Here is a 22,316-nt window from a genome sequence, read left to right as displayed (position 1 = left end):
TAAAGAGGCTGTGCCACTTTCCCAGAGTCATATGGTTAATAAGTAAAGGTGTCTCAAGTTTGCTCTTAGCCACTCGCCTCTCTTGCCTCTACAGCATGACATGTGCCTTTATGGACTAAGGCTGGGCTGCTATGGGAGAATAAAAGAGGATCATCTAACCCCTCCTTGTAGGAAAGGAGTCAGGGGAAACTTCTAAAGGAGGTGGGGCTTCAGCTGAGCCTGGAAGGTCAAACAAGAGTTGGGCAGAGAAGGAGACAGGACAGAATTAGAGACTAGAGGTTGGGAGTAGGGTGGGAGCACTCCAACCAGAGTTAGAAGCTTGCCAAAGGCAGGATGAAATGAGAAATTGCAGGTCTGGGGAACTGCAAAACGGGTAGGGATAACCAAAGACATGACCATGCCTTTGCTCCATGTGTGTTACCAGCACAACTTGTGAAAGGATGATGGCACTGCTTTCTCCCAAGGAGCCTTTCTCTTCTGGTACATCCTCCAGTTCTTCACTGGTCAGAATGAAGTCCAGAGGGGTAAATCTTCTCCATACTCCTGCTACCTTCTTTTCTTTTTTTAAAAAATATTTATTTATTTTAGTTTTGGCTGCATTGGGTCTTCATTGCCATGTGCTGGCTTTCTCTAGTTGCGGTGAGCGGGGGCTACTCTTCGTTGTGGTGCGCAGGCTTCTCATTGCAGTGGCTTCTCTTGTTGCAGAGCACGGGCTCTAGGCGCGCGGGCTTCAGTAGTTGTGGCTCGCGGGCTCTAGAGTGCAGGCTCAGTAGTTGTGGCGCACGGGCTTAGTTGCTTTGTGGCTTGTGGGATCTTCCCAGACCAGGGCTCGAACCCATGTCCCCTGCATTGGCAGGCGGATTCTTAACCACTGCACCACCAGGGAAGTCCCTCCTGCTACCTTTTGAAAGATTAAATCCTCATCTCAAAGACAAGACTTTCAGCAAGGGACATGAGAACTACAGTTCCCATCTCTATTCTACTGAGCAGCTCTTAGCTTTGTGATCTATTTATGGATGGCTCCCAACATGCACAAATCCCCCTTAACCAGATGGTATGGATTTGTCTTCCCAACAGTTAATATCAAGTCTTCTTGAATCTTTGTATCTTCACTTTGTGCCCCTTGTTGAGCTAGCAAGTTCCATATGTTTGCTGATTCTCTGCTAAATAAAAATGGACTGATTGTTTTCTCTCAGGTCATCTCCTTTAAAATCAGAATAATATTCCTTTGGCATTAGGGTCTGCATTCAGGTCAACAAGTCTTTCTATCCCTGTGATAATTGTATTATGGACCTGACCACCAAGTACCCCTAGGTAATGGCCCTTTCCCTGTGAATTCAACTGAGTCTAGAAGCCTAGAAGACAGAGCTTCCTACAGATGTTTCATCAGATGTGCTTATCTACCCCAAATGTCAGTCACTCATTTTATCCGGGCATGCCTTTCAATAAACCAGATTCTCCTAATGGCCAGACTATGTTGTGACATTTTGTGCCTCATGTCAAGGGCATTCTCACTATCAACCGCCAAAACTGAGGAACAATCTTTACCCCTTTTCTTATCTCTTGTACAGTTATACCTATAGGGTCTCCCTAACTAGAATACCACCACAGTTTAGGGCAGATTTTAAACGCCCGGACTTTCACTTTTAGGAATCTTTGTATCAGTCATTGGGATGGCTAGTATTAAACTCTACACTCAAGCGTTAACCACTGCAATTTTCATTGTTACGGGGCTGGGGGTGAAGGAGTGTAACATCATCCATTCTGGAGAAGCAACTGATGAAGTAAGACCCTGCCAACATATTGATGACATACTTGCCCTGGCTTGTGGCCTTGTTGTCTGTCACGCAATCAAGAAACACATACTGAATGCTTTCTATATTCAGGGATACTCAACTTCCAGCGACTCTGGTTCTTCAGTGTCATTCCTACTTGCTGCAGCTGCTTTCTGTTTTTCTGAACGATATATTCCCTGGCTTTTGTTTATCCAGCTGCTGGGCTAGCTTCTTGTGCCGTTGCTGGCCTCCTGCCTGCCCTGACATCAAATGGACACGGCCAGGTCCTAGATGGGCCTTCCTAACAGAACCAGACTCTTGAACCCTATATCTGCCCCATTTTTGAAACTCTGCCTGTATCTGTGATGCATTGTATTGCCTGGCCCTGACTTGTAGAATCTCCTGGAAATTCAGATCCTGTGATAGGTCTGACTTGCCATATTCTGGTTCTTGTTCCCTGGCCCTTGAAGTCCAGACTCTCATCTTACTGTTGATTCTCAAATGTTTCACCATCTGGCACTTACTTTCATCAAACAAAAAACAGATTTCTTCCTTCCTGGCTAGCTCTCAAGTAATGTGATACTGAAAAGACAGTGGAAGCTATCCACAATGATTAGAGAAGAGCCATTTAACAGGTTGAAAAGGGCTATGTGCATGTTGCCCAGGCAGCCCCGAAGGAGGCCCCCCGAGAATTAGGCCACTGCAGAGCACAACCTTCATCAAAATGAGCTAACACTCATTGTGCAGCCTACTGAATGTGCAATTGTCAATGGATTTGGAATCTTCTAGACCTTAATCCAGTGATAACTGTAATAGTAATATGTCTTCATTCATTTATTCAACGAATATTATTGAGTGCCTATTACGTGCCAGGTACATAGTAGCTGTATGTCTGTCTCTTTCCTCATAGAGCTTACATTCTAGTGGGGATCAACAGAAAATCAACATTTAAACAAAAATTTACTAAATAATATAATTTTAGAGTTTTAAGTGCTACCAAAAAACTGAAACAAGACAACAGGATAGAGAATAACCAGTGAAGCCACTTTAGATAGAGTGACCCTGGGGACCCTGTCTGAGGGAGTAACATTTGAACTGAGACCTTAATGATGCTAAGGAGACAGCCATGCAGAGATCAGGGGTAAGACCACTCCCAGACAGAGGAAATCTTTAAAACACTGTCCATACATACCCCTGAAATGAACCCAAGAACCAATCCCTCAGCCTCTCAAAATATATTGGGCTATAAAAACAACACATTTTGAGCAATTGAAAAGTTACATCTATTCTTTTTTTTTTTTTTTTTTTTTGCGGTACGCGGGCCTCTCACTGTTGTGGCCTCTCCCGTGGCGGAGCACAGGCTCCAGACGCGCAGGCCCAGCGGCCATGGCTCACGGGCCCAGCCGCTCCGCGGCACGCGGGATCCTCCCGGACCGGGGCACGAACCCGCGTCCCCTGCATCGGCAGGCGGACTCTCAACCACTGCGCCACCAGGGAAGCCCCCTACATCTATTCTTAAAGTAGCATTTCTTAACTTCTATGCCTCTTCTGCGTGCTTGGGAAAAGGTTGGTTTGTGCCACCCAGGAGCTGGCTGCACTGTACTGGACCCCCAAAACATGTCATTGCAAAAGTTACATATTTGGATGTGGAGACTCTGAGAGGAAACCATAATTTGTGAAGCCACCTAATGTAGAATAAGGCAGTGGTTTGGGGAGGTCAGAAGAACCTGGATTTGAATTCTGGCTCAGCACATATAAATCATATAAATGGGTGACCTTGGGCAAGTTATTCAATCTCTGAACCTCTGTTTCCACAGCAGTAACAATAAAGTTTTTACAAGGATCATAACGTTAATGTATGTAAAGTGCCTAGTATGCTTATATAGTAAGTCCTCGATAATTGTTAGTTAATATATCATTAAAAATAATTCATATAAATGTTCATTCAAGAATCCTTAAGCTCCTCCACTGAGCTTAGCTCCATTCTGGGCCCTGTGGGAACCACAAAAGAAGTATCAGAAATGGTTTAAGTTGCTCACGTTCACTCAGCTGGCAAGTGTCAGAGCTGAGTTTTTAACCTAGGGCAATCTAATCCAAGCACCATATTCTGAGCCACTGCACTTACTGCCTCTATGTAATTAGAAAGGTGGTAAGGGCTTCCCTGGTGGCGCAGTGGTTGAGAATCCGCTTGCCGATGCAGGGCACACGGGTTCGAGCCCTGGTCTGGGAAGATCCCACATGCCGCGGAGCAACTAGGCCCGTGAGCCACAACTACTGAGCCTGCGCCTCAACAAGGCATGCCGCAACAGTGAGAGGCGCGCGCACCGCGATGAAGAGTGGCCCCCGCTCGCCACAACTAGAGAAAGCCCTCCGCACAGAAACGAAGACCCAACACAGCCAAAAATAAATAAATAAAAATTAAAAAAAAAAAAAAAAAAAAGAAAGGTGGTAAAACACACGGTCTGAAGATGAAGGAGAAAGTTTGGCGTAGGAAGTAGCCCTTGAAATAAATCTTGGAAAATTATAGGCTCTGCATAGATTGAGAAGAGGAAGATGGTATTCCAGGTGGAAAGGCAAAGCATAAGACATAGAAGTGGGAACAAACAAACTGACCTGGCTGGTTCGTGTTGGGGAAGAGACCAAAATACGTGAGATCATGAGTCTACCTGTTGGGATGCAAATCAGGCAGCCTCCTTATTAATTAAGCAAATCACCTCATGTTTTTGCTCTTTTCTTGCTCCTCCTAGAGAATTAACTAAACTATTCTTTGATCTCTTTTAGGCTCTTTGAAACCCTTCAGTCACTCTTCTGGTCTGTATTCGGCCTTTTGAATCTCTATGTTACCAATGTAAAAGCCAGACACGAGTTCACAGAGTTTGTGGGAGCGACCATGTTTGGGACGTACAACGTCATCTCCCTGGTAGTGCTGCTGAACATGCTGATCGCCATGATGAACAACTCCTACCAGCTTATTGCCGTGAGTAGCTTTGCTCTATAAGGGCGGTCACCTTGGTTTCAGGAGTGGTCACAGTGGCCTGGAGCCCATTAGAAACTCAATGATATAGTCTGTCTGCCTTAGTTATTTTACATTAGCTTTTCCAGCTATTAGATTGAATTCTTTCTTTCCAAGGTAACTCAGTTTGGACTCAGTCCATTGGATCGCAGTAGTCTAGAAGATGTTCTAGTTAATAAGACTTTTTGGTTACCTGGTAAAATTATGTTTAAATCTCTGAATCCATTTTCTTGCCTTAGTAAGAAGAGCTCAGGAGGTGTGAGCAGTTTGGCTACAACATATCCCCTCACTAATCTCCAGGGTTGATTGAGCTGATCCAGTTCTCTAGGTGGGAGGGCTTTATCTCCATCTTCACTGCGGACATCTCCCTCCCAAAACTGAGCAGTCCATTGCCAAGGACAACCTTCTCAGAGAGTGGCTATTTTTTTTGATCAACAATGTATGAGTAACTGCAGTCCACTGTGGCATGCTCTTAAGTAGAGTCTATCGCTGAATCTTTGGCCGTCATGTTATCGTTTAGATCAGTAGCGTTTATTACTCTAAACTAGAAATGGCGAAGGTATAGGATATGGGATCAGTCCAAGCTCTGTCCTGGTTTTTGATGTCAAAATAAACATCTAAACTTAGCTTATTTTCTTATGATCTAACTATCATTTCTAGAAATGGAGTATTAGCAAAGAAGTTCTGGCTATCTGAGGTCCTGCTTACTTGAGTATCAGTGAATTTGTATCTTTAGTTGTGTATGTGTACATATATACCATATTTTCTTTACCCATACTTTCTTTATCCATCCGTCAATGGATACTTAGGTTGTTTGCATGTCTTGTCTATTGTGAGTAATACTGCACTGAATATGGTGGTGCAGATATCTGTTCAAGACAGTGATTTCATTTCCTTCAGATAAATACCCAGAAGTGCAATTTCTGGGCCATATGGCAGCTCTACTTTTAATTTTTTAAGGAACCTCCATGCTGTTTTCTGTAGTGGCTGCACCAGTTTTCATTCCCACCAACAGCGCACCAGGGTTCCCTTTTCTCCATACCCTCACCACAACTTATCTTTTATCGTTTTTATAATAGGCATTCTAACAGGTATGAGGTGATATCTCATTGTAATTTTGATTTACATGCACCTGTTGGTCATTTGTGTGTCTGACTCGATGGTCTTTAATATCCTTGCCAGCTCTGATATCCTATGAGTCTGAGTGTCTACAGATGAATAGGATAGGCTCTCAAGGTCCCTTCTAGGTTGAAATTCTATCTATCTGTTGCTTTTGAAATGGAATATAGTTCAATTTCTTTCTCTCTCTCTCTCCTTCAAACCCAACTAGGCCAACAACTCTGAAACTCTATGCTCACTCCTAGCCTGTCTTTATAAGGGGGAAAGGCATAGAATTTCAGGGGCTTATATTTCCACCACTATGCCTATCAGCCAAACGCCCTACTCCTACGGAAGATGGCAATATTCATGCTGAGGCATTTGTCATTTTCTCCCTGGTTGTCTTGCAACGGATTGTTCCTAATGGCAGAGGAAAAGGGAGATAGGGCTGTAGCGTCTCCTACTGAGCTCAGTGACATTTTGCTAGGAAGGGTAGAAATCTTCAACTCCAGCTCTCTCACTTGCTGGTAGTAAGTTGTGTTTGCATGCTACCTAGTGTTGCACCTGAAGAAAACACCTCAGCTTGAGAGAGAGCTAGGGGGTGGGGTTTGCAGAGAGATGGCCTTAATAGGGTCTATATCATATCACACATCTAGAGTCATGGCCAACCATCCTGAATACTACCCGCTGCTTTGGGATCCTCTGTTAATGTGTCTTTACCATTTGGAATCGGATCCAGTGGGATCCAGATATTGGGCAACCTGATTCCAAAGATATCTGGTTCTGCTTACATGGCAAAGACCAGCAAGTAGATTTGATTCCACTTGCAACACCTCCACTTCAGTATTAATGCAGTTTTTAGAAAGGCCCAGATATGAGGGAAAGGTTACAGGGAGGGAAGCCACTGAAGACAAAAATCTCTCCTACTTCAAAAGGTACCACAGGCTGACTCAGTCTAAGGAGAGACTCAGTTACTGACAGGCTTCACTGTGAATCTGTTCACCTGTGCTCTGTGGTCCCCGCCAACATCAGCAGGTGAAGCTGGCCATATTGTCTATTATTATTAGCGTTGTTTGCAATTAGCAGTGATTTACTCTCCTCCCTTTATCCTTTACATCTCCCTCAAGCTGCTTACTTCCCTCTGTGACACTTCTTTCAACACATCCACCTTGTCTCTGTCGTTCCTGATGTGTATGCTCCCAGTTCCACCATGTGAAGCTGCCCTTGATACCATTTTAATCAAATTCACCCATATATAAATATTAGGTGGGAGAAACAGACCGGTCCCAGAAAAGTCATTTAACTCAGGCCCTCTTCCTACCCCAACTCACCCACAAAGGGCATCTCTGTTGCCTGAGGTCGGTCCTCAGAAAACATGAGGACCGTGATGATCTGTGGTCAAGCTTCACTAAGCAAGTTAATAAGAACCCTCGGTTTCTTTGGCTGCTGTGAAGCGTTCACGCTAATGCTGAGAGCAAGTAAACAGCGCTTGCCTCACTAAGCCACATCTGCTGGATGGCTTGGGGAGAGGCCATATATGTAGGACTGGTTGTCTCCCTTGAGGTGGCGGCATTTGGAGGCTCAGATGATGGATGGACTCTCCCACTGCGTAAGACAACCATGCAAAGGAAGACATACTTCAGAAAAATACCTGGCGCTGCAAAAACAGCAGGCAAGGCTGGAAGGGGCCACTGCACACCATGGAAGTGCCAAGGAGGGCAGGTGGTCTCCCTGCCTTCCCCCAGTCATCCAGGACCGACCTCAGACTCTCAAAGCTCAGAGAAGAAGGCAGCACTTCACACGCTACACCATGATTTGTAACTAGATAAACAACTGCTATGCACTATTACAGTCCCTGGTTGTTAAAATATTTTCATACTTGGGGCTTCCCTGGTGGCACAGTGGTTGAGAGTCCACCTGCCGATGCGGGGGACACGGGTTCGTGCCCCGGTCCGGGAAGATCCCATGTGCCGCGGAGCGGCTGGGTCCGTGAGCCATGGCCGCTGGGCCTGCGCGTCCGGAGCCTGTGCTCCGCAACGGGAGAGGCCACGACAGTGAGAGGCCCGCGTACCGCAAAAATAAATAAATAAATAAATAATATACTCATACCAGTTGGTAAATAGCTGCCACTCCGGCTGTTGCCTCTGGGACACCTCCAGGTCACCTCACAATCCAGCAAGTAAAGTGTAACACCCGGAGCAGCAGGTATTAGCCACGCCCCTGCTCCAGTGCTATTGTTGGCGTACATTCTGATTGGTCAGTTTCTCAGTCTGACTATTATTGTGGCGGGTACAGTGCTAAAATGCTCCCCCAAGATTTCCCGCCCTAATCATTAGGGCTGTGAATATGATAAGATAGCACACTTGTGATTACGTTGCATTACATGGCAAAAGGGGTTTTGCAGATATAATTAAGGTTACTACTCAGGGAAATTATCCAGGTGGGCCTAATCTAATCACACGAGTCTTTTAAAAGCGGAGTTTTCTCCAGCTGGTAGCAGAAGAGAATGTCAGAGATTTGAAGCACATGGAGGATTTGATGTGTCATTGCTGGCTTGAAGATGGAGTCATGCGGTAAAAAAAATATGGGCAGCCTCTAGGAGTTGAGAATGGCCCCCAGCTGACAGCCTGCATGGAAGTGGGGACCTCAGTCCTACTACCACAAGGAAATGAATTCTGCCGACAACATAAATGAACTTGAAACAGATTCTTCTCCGGAGTCTCTAGATAACAGCTGAGTTATGCTGACACCTTGATTTCAGTCTTGGGAAGGCCAGTGTGACTGAAGTGGAGTACACAAAGGGGAGAGAAGTAAGAGATGAGGTCAGAGAGGTAATGGGGGTGAGGGACAGATCATGTAGGGCCGGATAGACCTTTGTGAAGACTTTGGCTTCTTCTCTGAGTGAAATGGGGAGCTGTGGGTTTTAAACAGAGGAGGTACATGATCTAACTGGCATTTTAATAAGATTGCTGTGGCTGATTGGTAAAAGATGGAATGGTACTGGGACAGAGACAAATTATGAGACCATTACACTGACCCAGACAAGAGCTGTTGGTGGCTTAGACAAGGGTGGTCATGAAGGACACAATGAGAAGTGGTCAGGTTCTAGATATATTTCAAAAATAGATCCAGTTTGCTGATGGAGATGTGGGGTGTGAACAAAAGAGAGGAGTCAAGGATGGCACCATGATTTGGGGCCTTGAGTAACTGCAAGGGTGGATTCATCCCTTACTGAGTTGGGGAAGAGTGGGAAAGGAACAGGCTTGGGAGGGGGCAGAGATCCAGAGTTGGGTTTTAGACATGTAGAGTGAGAAATGCCTATTAGACATCTGAGTGGAGATGTTGGGTAGGCGGTGGTTTACAGGTCCAGCAGAGAGGCTGGAGACAGAGATTTGGGAGTCGCAGTATGTCCACAGTATTTAAAACCATGGGACTTGGAGAGATCACAACAGGAGTGACTGTGCATAGAAAAGAGATCCAAAAATGAGGCCCAGGGTCCAATGTTTAGAGGTTGGAAAGACAGAATTGATCATGCAAAGAAACTGAGAAAGAACAACCAGAGAGGGAGGAGAAAAACCAGAGTAGTGGACTGTATTACAATATGTATGATTCCCCAGTATACTGGTAAAGCCATATGCTGGAGAGTGGTAGAGCCTAGATTTGAACTGAGGTAGTCTAACACCAAGGCCCATGCACAGAACCACTATCCTATCACACTGACACTTACCTTGAGGCCAAGAAACACTAGAAATGCACTTTCACTACAAGGTCTCTAACACATCTTCTTTCCTGCCCCAGTTATACCACCATTCTGAACTGTCCGATCACCTTGTCCTACCAGGTCCTGTGCCTGTAGATTTCATTTAGATAGGAATCACTGACACTTCTTCCAACATAACTGAGTACTCTTAGTACCCAAGACCTGTTGCTTAATAAAACAGAATAAAACGTAAACTCTGCCAGCTAAGTCATCTAAGGGATAGTATATCCTCTTCCCAAGTGAAGGAGCTGCTCAATTCAAGTTGTAGAAATTTTATGACATTGGAGCCAAGCCATTGCAAATTTTAATAACTGTCTCTTCCCTTTGGGATGCCCTCAAGCGATCTAGATACCGATTTTTCTCATTGCCGCTTAGACTTTTCCCTGTTGCCAAACCATTGTCTGGAATCTGATCAGAAATTGCTACATTTCACTAACAAGAAAACAAACATTCAGAATGGCAGAGGACATTTTCATAGTCCCCTCCACTCACCCCAGGTTATGGGGAACCTATGAAAACCTGCTGATAATCCCATTTCAGTCAAAAATCTACATTTTCTGGTAGGTTCGGAAAAATCCACAAAACCTAGGTGCTATGAATGATATAAAGGTAAAGACACAGTAGATGCCTTCAGGGAGCTTTAAATCTAGAGGGGAAAGTCTGCCTTGAGTAAAATAACAATAGTGCTATTACCGTGCGTATATAATAGTAGTGATTACAGACAGCATGGGCTCAGGAGTAGTCAGACTGCCTGGATTTGAAACCTGGACTGTCACCTAGTGTAGTTTGGGGCAACGTAACCTCTTTCTGCCTCCTTTGACTCCTCTGTAAAATGGGGATGGATAATTAGGCTTTTCGTCTGCTGCTTACTCTCAGATCCATTCCCTGTTCATTTCCTGCTCTGTTCTGTATCAGGGAACTACATTCCCCGCAGTCCCTTGCCATTTGTTTCTGTGTGGGTTTGACCAACCAGAAGGTAGGAAGAAGAGAGAAGCTAGGATATTTCTTCCCCATCGCCAACCTCACTTTTTGTGGCAACTCCAGCAGCAGCTGTGTTTCCTACGTGGCTCACCTCCAGCTACCACCAGGCATCCCACCCCTCCTTGGCCCCAGCTTCTGCAGGGCAGCCCCATCTTGGCTCGAGCTCCCACCAGATGGCCCCAGTCTACAAGCTCTGGAAACACCACTCACCACGTCTTCCAGTCGTCCCTCCAACTCCAGGGATAAGAGGGGCTTCCTGTTGCTGCTAATCTCTGAGTTGCCTCACTGCCCTCTTCTTGGTTTCTCAGCTCTCCCATCACCTGTGACTACCCTCTGTATTAAATCTCCATGTTTGAAAGGCTTAAAGTGATTTCTGTTTTTCTGGCTACCCCTCAAGCAGTACCTATCTGATTGTGTTGTTGTGAGGTTGATTTAGAAATTACACATTGAGCTGAGCCTTGAGGTCAAATCTGGAAAGGCAGAAAAGTGAGGCTGGCTTTCAGATCTCATTTCTGGCAGGGAAATAGCTTGCACACCAGCAAGGATTGGCCTGGTGTTTATGGGGGGGGGCCAGTAAGAGTGTAGGAGCTGGCCTCACTCCTTTCTACCTCCCATTCTTTGATTCCGCATGAAAATATCTTCAGATGGGAAGGAAGTCTTTCCTGTGCCAACAGGAAACATGTCCCAGCAAGGAGGAGATGCATGAAGCAGAGTCACAACTCTAGGAGCTGGATGATGAAGTTTAGAGCCTGCCTTTTGAAAAATAATTTTTAAAGATGGGATCTGCTTTTGTGGCTTCCCACATCCCCATGCTGAGCCCTCATGCTGCTGTCTACCTGGCTTAGCACAGCACCCCGGGTTGACTGCCTTACCTTACCCAGACCTTACCTGGACAAGACCCTTGCCTCCACCTCTAGTCCCAAGCTGAGGTCTTTCTCAGTTTCCTAAGGCTTAGAAAAATCAGTAATAAGAATACAGTGAATATCTGGCATAGATACAAGCCTTTATTAAATCCCAGGCACTTTCTATCTCATATCATTATAACTACTATAAAAAAATGGTTCTGAAGAACCTAGAAGCAGGACAGGAATAAAGATGCAGACATAGAGAATGGACACGAGGGCATGGGGAAGGGGAAGGGGAAGCTGGGCTGAAGTGAGAGAGTGGCATGGACATATGTACACTACCAAATGTAAAATCGATAGCTAGTGGGAAACAGCCGCATAGCACAAGGAGATCAGCTCAGTGCTTTGTGACCACCTAGAGGGGTGGGACAGGGAGGGTGGGAGGGAGGGAGACGCAAGAGGGAAGGGATATGGGGATATACGTATACGTATAGCTGATTCACTTTGTTATACAGCAGAAACTAACACACCATTGTAAAGAAATTATACTCCAATAAAGATGTTAAAAAAATAATAATAACTACCATTTATTGAGCACTTATAATGTGCCAGACACTATACAAAGCACTTTTCATGCATATTTTCTCATTAAATCCTTACAACTACCTGAGGTAGGTACTATTAACAATTCAATTTTATAGGTGAGGAAACTGAGGCACAGAGGTCAAAGTGGCCCAAGGGCATACTCTTCATAAGGGCCCCAGCAGGTCTGTCTGATCCAAAGTAATAATGAAACCATACCTCCTCCTTTCCTGCCTGCATCCCAACGCCTCAGGCCCTGGTGCAAGCCTTCCACACAACCTCAGACTCCCCCCAGCTTCACCCTTCTACTTGGTTCACTGACTCACGGACTCTCCCCTGTCTTCTAACCAGAGGGATCCTCTAAGGAGCCTTCTCCTTGTTTCTGGAGACTAAGTGACTCATTCTGTTTTCCTCAGCTGAGGTTTCCTGCCCCCCAGCCCCCAACACAGACACAGACACACAGACACACACAGACACACAGACACACACACACACAGACACACACACACACACACTAGGTCTCCTTTTCTTTCCTTTTTTTTTTGCCCACCAGACTTCAAACTTCTGGTTTCTTCTTAGTTCTGTCCCTAATACCCCCAGCCTCCCCAAATGAACAATCAGACAACCCACCTGAAATCATCACACCCACAGAGGGTAAAAAGTTCAGAGCTACGAAGCTTATTGGCATGACAAGAACTCCTCGTTCAACTTACACATCCTGCCTTGGGCCCTCTCAGCCCTGTTCCTTCCCAGACAGCTCTTGGATGCTTGAAAGCCTCACTTGAAATTATATCCACACCAGCAAATGGACCGACTATCCACCCTCCAGCTTCAGGGGAGGAGAGAGGAGCGTTCTCTCCGCAAACGCTGCAGGGGGCGCCAAAGGCTGACTTTTCAGACTTCCAGCCCTGCCTGGGCCTGGCCCTCCCCCTGGTGGTCTAACACAGAAATGGATTCCTGTTGATTCTCATCAACACCCACTCGTGGTTTTGTCAGCAAGCTGTCTGAGAGCCCGCATCTGCTGGGGATGAGAGCACGCTGCCTCAAAACAGTGAGGGTTATACTTTGGCAGGTCTCTGCTGAGCCCTTGATGCCTGCTGTTGCCTGGTAATGATGTTGGTGACCGACAAAGATGCAAGTGGAAACGGGAAGAGGACAAGTGAAGGGAAGTGGGTTTTCTATCCCTGTGCTAAAGGACGACCAAACAGGGCAGATGCCTGGGCTGCTTCTCTGCATCCCAGACTCACCTGTCCTGGATCTTCATCAGGAACATCAGTAGTTGTCATGGAGACTCTATCTTGGGTAACTCAAACAGAAACAGGACCAACTACGTAAGTGATGGGTAGGATCTAATGTCCAAAGAATACCTCTGCTCTTCTGCCAGCTGATTCCTTTACTCCTTCATCCATTCACTTAACAGTAACTATCTCTTGGATGGATAAATGAATGAATTTAACAAATGATTATTGAGAGACTACCATGTACTCTACTACGTTCTTGGCACTGGGGATACAGTAGGTAACAGGGGAGCAAGAAGGATGTGGTCTCTGTTCTCATCGGGTTGACAGTCATGGAACTGCAGTTTCAAGTTTCACTATTTGCATTTCAATTCTTTACTTTAAGACTGCACTTTACCTTTTTCAGGTCATGGGTTGCTTTGATAATCTGATGAAGCAAAACGTGCATACAATTTAGCATAAATCTCAGAGGCCTCATAGACATCCTCCCACTGTCCTGCTGAAATCCCCCACCTTAGGACCTTGTCCCCAGTTATAATGCAAATATGTTTTAAGTTGTTAGTAGGTGACTTATGACTCAGTGTGAGTTCAATCCCTTACTGAGATCAGGTTTTCATGGGGAGCCAAGCGAGTGAGGAAAATGTACCTGAAGAAGACTGGAGATAGGACACCAATAAGAGAAAGAGATTGGAGGCACTGGAGGAAAATGTCACCATCATCACAATTTTGCAAAGGATCAGGTCTGTGCAACAGTCCCCAAGCCAAAGGTGCCTTCAACCACTACATAAAATAACAACTATGGATGGACAACATGGAAACAAGCTGAGGAGACCTGGCCTTCCTATGGATTGGCCTCTGAATGTTCTCTTCATAGGCTACAAATAATATTGGTGGAAAAGTCAAATGTCCGTGGCCCAAAGGCCGTGGTTGAGGAATGTGTTCTTCTTGGCTTCTGCCTTGATTCTTGTTCTGGGCACCAAGAATCAGTTGACTGGAAAGCTATCTGATACAAATGTTCTTTAATTTCTGAGCAGCTTGAGGTTTAGAAACTAAACATGAGATCTGAGTGATTAATATTAATTAGGTCTCTCTCTTGCTGTGGTCACCAGAGCCCTGTGTTGTAGCCCGGTTCAGCGTGAGAGACAGCCTGGGCCAGGAGGTGGCCTTTAGCTACAACACAGAAGCCAAAATACCCCAGAGGAGCCTCGGAGGTTACGACCTACTGCAATACTCTGCTTTTTACTTGAGATCTGACAGCAAAATTACATTATGTCAGCTGTCAAGGTAAATCTGCCTTTGTTTAAAAGAGGAACATAGAAGCGATCTAAGAGTAGAAATGGGGTGAGGGGAGGTAATTATATTTCTCTTTCTTATTCTCCATTCTTCCATCACGGGATTATCTTGCTTTTTCCTCTGTTCTCTTTCCCAATTTCCCCTGTTTGAACTTTTAGAAGTACCTGGGCCTATAAAACTGTGAACTAATCACAAAGTCTTGATGAGAAATATATTTATCTCAAAGCTGCTCTTAATAAATGTGGCATATTGGGAATCACCCAGAGTGAAAGAAAAGTACGATAGGCCTTCTCATTCATTAGAAAATCAGCGCCAATTATTAAAGAAGTCTTGAATGACTGGAATTAGAATCCTCTCACTGACTCCATCAGAGTTCCCATTGGCCTAGCCCTCAAGACTTCCGGAAGCACAGAGAAGTTTCCATCACCCGATGAATCTTCTAGGAGGTTATGCCACAGTGTTTTTCTCTTGATACTAATGCAGAGATACTTTATACTGGAGTCCCTCCAGTCTTAACCAGGATACATGGTCTGACACATAGTAGGCTCTCACTTAATATCTATTGAATAAAGGAACAAAGTAATGATTTTTTTCTAATTCTTTGCTTTATTTTTGGCCACGCCACACGGCTTGTGGGATCTTAGTTCCCCGACCAGGGATCAAACCTGGGCCCCTGGCAGGGGAAGTGCAGAGTCCTAACCACTGGACCGCCAGGGAATTCCCAAAATTAATGAATCTTTAATGCATATGACTTCCCAGAACATTTTAAAGTGTGAAAACAGAGCAACTGACAAGCTGACCAAACCTAAGCTTATTGTCCTCTAGCTTAGGGGTTGACGTTTTTTTCTCTCAAGGGGCAGATAGTGAATATTTTAGGCTTTGCGAACTGTAAGACCACTGTCACCACTATCCAATGCTGTTCTTAAAATGCAGAAGAAGCCATAGAAAATACATTAAAAAGTGGGCATGGCTCTGTGCCAATAAAACTTTATTTATGGGCCCTGAAATTGGAAATTCATATAATTTTTGTCTCAAAGAATTTTTTTTAAAGATTTAATTTTAGTTTTGGCTGCGTTGGGTCTTCGTTGCTGCACGCGCGGGCTTTCTCTAGTTGCGGCAAGTGGGCTCAGTAGTTGTGGTGCGGGCTCTAGAGCGCAGGCTCAGTAGTTGTGGCGCACGGGCTTCATTGCTCCACAGCATGTGGGATCTTTCTGGACCAGGGATGAAACCCATGTCCCCTGCATTGGCAGGCGGATTCTTATCCACTGCGCCACCAGGGAAGTCCCTGTCTCAAAGAATATTATTCTAACTTTTGATTTTTATTCAACCATTTAAAAATGTAACAACCATTCCTAGCACGCAGGCTATCCAAAACCAAGTGGCAGGCCGACCATGGTTTGCCAACTTCTACTCTAGTTATTTCAAAATATGTCTCTTTTCTACCTTGGTAGACCGAAGCTCTGTGAAGACAGGGGCTCTGCTTTAGGTTTTCTTTACATTCGCCTGATGCCTAGTAAAATGTGGGACACATAGTAGGTACCCAACACATACTTCTTCACTAATTGGTAGGGAGAAGCTTGGGAAAATCTCTGATCTATAGTTTGTCAACCATGTTTTAAAAAATACATAATGTGAGTTTATATCCTTGGCAAGTGTTTAGTGTTTGGAGTTGAATAAATTGTATGGCAATGGGGAGGGGCATTATCTAACTGAAAGGAAATCTGCCTAGATGATGGATTTCATAATTATAGTTAATACCTTGCTTTATACTTTACTAAGCACACTTGCAAATAGTGTCTTGTTTGATCCTCACAAGAACTCTGTGAATGTACGCACGACTCTCTGCATGTTACAGGTGAGGAAATGGGCTTCCAAAGGTTGAGACTCGCCCAGGGTTCCATGGCAAGTTTGTTCATTCGTTAATTCATTCTTCCTACAAGGACTTGAGCATCTGCTATGCGTAAGGAGTTAGGTCAGGGTGAACTCAGGCCCAGTGACTCCTCAGGAGGTGATATTTACAAGAAATCTAAAAGATAGAAGTATGGCCTGGGAGGTTAAAAGGAAGCTCCCGATCAGTGAGGCAGGAAGTTAGACGGCACATGCTATGACAATCTGAGTACGTAGGACCAGTAATAATCCCACATGGGGACAGACCTGTAGATTTTTCCACAACCAGGTGATAAGACACACCTCTCACTTCTTCCCAGGCTCAGAAATGGAACCCCTGATGGGCTTAGTCTCTGTTATTTCTGAAAACTGCTGGGTGAGCTCAGCAAATCCCCATGCTCACCACCATCTGACTGCCTCTGTCCTCCCAAAGGAAAAGCTTCCTCACTCCCCAACTGCAAGATGCAGGCAGGCAGAACAATCTGTGCCTGCTTGACTGAAAGGTTCTATTTACCTTTCTGGAGACGCCCAGAAAAGGTGACAAGCAGTTCAGTGGGTTTCAGGACTGCCACATCTGCTATGAATGGCGCTACCAGAATTGTGCAGTGTCTGACCCGCAGTGCTGAAAGCAAGAACCCTGCAAATGTCGCTTCTGTAGCAGAGAAACTGAAGGAAACAAGCAGGAGAGAAACCGGGGCAGACAGAGGCCCGGCCAAGTGTATATAGAGGGATCTGTTTGTCAAAATCTCGGAACCGTGGTCAGGCTCCGTTTCTGTTTCTGTCGTGTAGGAGAAAACATGCTGCTCGTTGTGAAATCCCACTCAGTGCACTTCCCCGAGCGACAGTGTACCTGAGCACTTAAGAGCTACGGTTCTAGAGTCAACTCAATCCAGATTTGAATTGCGGACCACCAGTTTCTAGCCGTGTGTCCTTTGACAAACGTCTTCACTCTGGTGAGCCTTATTGATCAAATGGAAATAGTAACAGAACCTACCTCAGCAGGCTGTTGTGAAGATGAAATAAGATGATATACTTGAAAACCGATACATAATGTTTCTGATGCTCCCTTCACTTCATACCTGCCTTTGGCTCTCCAATTCATTCCTTCTACAAAAATCTATTGTACACCTGCTCCACGCCAGGCTTTAGGACTGCAGAACTGAAAAGGACAAAGTGCCTAATTTCAGTGGAATTTTCTTCTAGTGGGGAGCCTAAGAATAAGCAAACATAGGCGAAACAATTCAGGTGATTTGTGGCAATTGGTATGAGAGAAGAGAACAGGGCTCCGTGCGATAGAGTAACGAAGGCACCCGCTCTGAATTGGTGGCTCAGGGAAGGTCTCTTTGAGGAGATGATATTTGAGCTGAGGACTAAGAGATAAGAACAAGCCAGCGCTCTTCTCCCATCTAGGAAGAACACAGCAATTAAAATAGAAAAGGGAAAAAATTTCCCCCAATCCCTCATGCCTTCCTTCACTCTACGGAGGCTCTTGGAGGAGTAAAGCGTTGAGTTGCAATTTAACTGGGGATGTGAGAGAGGGCACAAGGAGCGTTTGTTTCGGGGTATTGGTGAGCCCAGACCAAGGCAGGAGAGTGAGGAACAGACACAGGGATTTGAATGAGGATGCGGAGAAGGTCAGGCTCCCTAGAGCTCCTGATGGGGGAGGGGTGTAGCAGGATGTCAAAGAGAGCTTGAGCTTTCCAGGCGTTAGCCCACCGAATCCTGTGAGGGATGCTCCTGTTTGAGCACTATACCCATAGATAGTAAGTGAACCAAGTGAGTGGCAGATTTGAGTGGAAGCTAGGGTCAGAAGAGTTGGATTCTAGAGCTGCTTTACCACGAACCAGATGTGTGACCCTCAAGAAGCAATTTCTCTCTCCAGACCTCAGTTGCCACATCTGCACTGGATAATCGATGTCCTGACAACTTCGCAGGTGGGTGTGAGAATCAAATGAGAGAAAAGATGTTAAAGTGCTTGGGAAAGCGTAAAGCTCTAGATAAATGTAAAGAACTAGCTGTCTGATGTCCCATTCCCAGAGGCAAGTTAAGAGGTTGAACATTTGGCATTTCATTCTCTGGTCCATTATGTTTGAAACTGGCCAGAAAGGCACTTACGTAGAGAAGACAGTAGCTCCAGAAAGCACTTAGAGTCCCCATCCCATGACGGCCAGCACCCCTGGTCAGGAGGGAGGGAGGACAATTCTTTCACCGCATGAGCTCACTGTGGCCTGGGAGTCCAATTAGAGCTTATTTCCTTTGAGAACCACTGAGATATCACAGGAATATTTGTTTGCAGTGATAGAGTGGAGGCCTACAGAAAGCAACATGGTTTATTTCCAAGTCTGAACTAGGATATACTTATTTTATGTTACCCAGAAGCTTCTACAGTGCTGTTCCTTCTGACCTTGCATAGGCTACGGCATCCTGCTCCCAACTTTGCTCTTCATCCTATTCCTCAATCAAAACTCACCCATACTGTGCTCTCCTGAGGCGCCACCTTCCTCATATAACAATGGAGAGTGGCGGTGTCTACTGGGAGAGAACCACATTTTAAAATCTGTATCATCCAATCTCCCTGAGGCCTTGTTTTCTTCCCCCCACACTCCCAGCCCACCTTGTAGTAAGACAGGGAAGACGAGAAGAGGAGAAAAGCTGAAACTCTTCTGCATGACTACAGATAACGTAGTGAGGGACTGAAGAAGCACTGTGATCCTATTGGTTGATTTCATGAGAAATTATGAATGAAAAACTGCCCAAATTTTATTCTGACTCCCAAAAAGTAGATGACTTATTTGAAGGCAACAGAGTGGGTCGGAGGTGGAGTGTGGAGGAGGGAATTCCGGGGATCCAGTGCCCTCACTGATTTGTTTCCCACTTTTCCTGCCACGTCCCTTGGAATCAGAGTGGGAAAGATAATTAAGCTCTATTGTTTATAACCTGTGTTGTTTTCATGCGCACACTTGTGTTCCATACCCTAAATGGTCTCTAAAGAAAACCCAGACTGCTTGTGAGGACTTTGCAGGACCATTTTAGAAGATGGGAAGCAGATCCTTCTGCGTCTCAGGGACCTAAGGCACTGGGTCAATTTGCAGTTGTCTTTTGTTCTGCCACTTTCATTGTCCTCAGTACGAGACAGCCTGCTAAAGACAACATGGATGGGCCTGGAGGACATTATACTGAGTGAAATAAGTCAGAGAAAGACAAATACTGCATGATCTCACTTATATGTGGAATCTTAAAAAAGAAAAAAAAAGAAACTCATAGAAAAAGAGATAGGATTTGTGGTGACCAGAGGCAAGGGGTGGGGGGGAGGGGGAATTGGATGAAGGTGGTCAAAAGATACAAACTTCCAGTTGTAAGATAAGTCCTGGGGATGTAATGTACAAATGACAACTGTAGTTAACACCACCGTATGGTACGTTTGACAACTGCTAAGAGAGTAGATCCTAAAATGTTTGCACCGCAAGTTATCTACGTGAGGTGACGGATGTTCACCAAACTTATTGTGGTAATCATGATATATATAAGTCATTATGCTGTATACCTTAAATGTATACAGTGCTGTATGTCAATCACATCTGACTAAAACAGGAAGAAAAAAATAAATTCTGCAGAGAATGTTAAATAAACGTGATCAGCATCCCCCCCCCAAAAGAAAGACCAGAGAGTACCAAGCCTGAGTAACCACCAGGCACCCCTCCCTTCCCATTCACTAGTTGAAAGGTCATCTCTTTGGCTGTACAGTGCACACGTTAAAAATGCCTAGGGAGACTATCAGTTACTAATTCTGCCTTTGTTCCTCCTTCCTTCCCCTGTCATCTCTCCATAGTAGCCCAGGAAGCCAGTTTTTTTCATATTGCTGGGCGGCCTAATAACATTATCTTCGGGGGTGCACAAATTATACCTTCTACCCACTGTCCCAATGACAGAGGGATGTTAGGGGTTGGCCATGGGAAGACAGGGACAGGTAGGAATGAGGAAGACCTGCTGTTTCATTGCTTTGGCCTGCTGAACACATCTGGACCAGCAGGCAGAATCCCAGAATTAGTGTTTCTGAAAGGATGGTCAACAATCACCTGTGTCAAAATCACCCAAAGAAGCTTGTGAAACAGTGTAGATTCTCGAGCCGCCCACCCCCATCCCCACAGCATCAGTTTCTGCAGGTCTGAGGTGAGACCCAGGCATCTGCATTTTCGCAAGCACCCCAGGCGAGTCTAATAGCCCCTGAAATTTGAGAACTGCTAATGTAAATAAATCTTGAGTAGTTCATTCGACTGCAATGACTACGATCAACCTCTCTACTCTTTCTGACTTTTCTTACTATTGCCTCTTGGGGGAAAGTTTTTCTCCCTCCATCTCTGCCTGGAGAAATCCTGCCACTCTCTCCAGGCCCAGCTCAAATACAACCTCTTTTGTCGCACCTTCCCTGCTCTCTGGTCTCTGTCTGCAAACAGCTGGGATTGCTCATGAAGCAAGGAGACGGGGGACTGATTGGTATCAGTAATGAAATGTGAGGGGAGTTGGGACCCTGAGGATGGGAGAGCTGGGTGGAGCTAGTGTGTGGGTTCTGAGCTTTGCCCTGAGGTTTAGCACCCGAATTTGTGCACTGGAGCTGAGGTTGTTACAGGGTCTGGAAACTTTGTAACCGGTAAAAAAGTAACACCAAGTCCTTGAGAGATCAGAGCGGCAGTTTCAACCACCTAGCAACATAATTGGGGGAGGGATTAGTGGCCGTTTTATTCCTCGGGGTGGGGCAGGAGGCAGACATAATGGCTGCTCAAAGGACAACTGCAAGTTGTCAGGAGGAAGGAGGACCTGTTTGTAACACCCACTGAGGGGTCTCTTGCAGTCTGGGGCTATTGGGGGCCATCAGTACTAGGGTACAGGAAGTGTCGGGGGCAATGGATGGGCAGGGAGCTGAAGCTGGAGGGAGGGCTCTCTTTTTGACCTTTATGTTTTGCAGCTCAGTTTGTGTGCTTGGATTGAACTTACCACAGGGCTCTAAACGAGATAAACCAATATCAAAGTAATTCCCAGGAGGCCCCAGAATGATTAAAACAGGAAATTCTAACCACCTAGCAGCCTTGGGGAAGAGAGGCAGGTTGCTGACTATTTAGCAACTGGCTCGGCGCTAGACCACTGCACATGCGCACTAAGTTGGAGGCGAGAGCATGGCGGGGGATGGTAATTCTCGCTGAGGGCGCTTTCTCTACTGCAGGGCCTCCAAGAGGTTGTGGGAGGTCTGGACCACTTCAATATTTTGAAGATCCCTTTCTAATGTTTAAATGAATGAAAACAAAAACGGAGTTACAGAAACGATGATATATTTTAAATGCTTACATCTTTTTAAAATTGCCCTGAGGCAAAACCACAATACACTATATGTCTAGGGAGGTCCAGAAATCTGCATTTTTAACAAATGCCCCATATGATTCTGATGCACACCAACATTTGAGAAGCGTGCCCTGAATTCCAACAGAAGAAAGAAGTCCAAAGTGAGGTAGACTTCTGTTGAGATGCCAGGGAAAATGTATTGTCTCACCTCAACATGGAGTGTGTATGTCATGGCAGTTCGTACTGCTTTCCCATCATAGGGAAACAGAGTTAGTCTTATGCCCAGATGAACTAAGCAGCTACTAGTTAATGCGAAGGATGCCAAAATATCCCCCTCCTCAATATACACCTCCAACCAGCCTGCCAGTGGGCCCAAGACTCCTGGAAGTAGCTTTCCTCCTTAAAGGCTCTGCTCTGCTGTGTCTGTGCCTGTCACTCTTCCTTTGCATTATGTTTTAAAGCTTTCCAATTTGCTAGAGCAAGATGGTTGCTGGCAGGAGATCTGAGAGA

The 22,316-nt window shown here is 45.4% G+C and overlaps 1 protein-coding gene across 1 annotated transcript in view; it reads left to right on the top strand.

Annotated features, from left to right (window-relative positions):
- TRPC5 (transient receptor potential cation channel subfamily C member 5) overlaps positions 1 to 22,316 on the top strand; it is a 143,147-nt gene that overhangs the window by 100,528 nt on the left and 20,303 nt on the right. Inside the window, exon 6 of the mRNA XM_032619874.1 lies at positions 4,557 to 4,752. Within this exon, the coding sequence (XP_032475765.1) occupies positions 4,557 to 4,752 (196 nt within the window). The remainder of the gene's footprint in view (positions 1 to 4,556; positions 4,753 to 22,316) is intronic.

This window comes from Phocoena sinus, chromosome X, assembly GCF_008692025.1.
Source record: "Phocoena sinus isolate mPhoSin1 chromosome X, mPhoSin1.pri, whole genome shotgun sequence".
In the NCBI taxonomy this organism is placed as follows: Eukaryota; Metazoa; Chordata; class Mammalia; order Artiodactyla; family Phocoenidae; genus Phocoena; species Phocoena sinus.
This window is presented reverse-complemented; position numbering and strand designations above follow the sequence as displayed.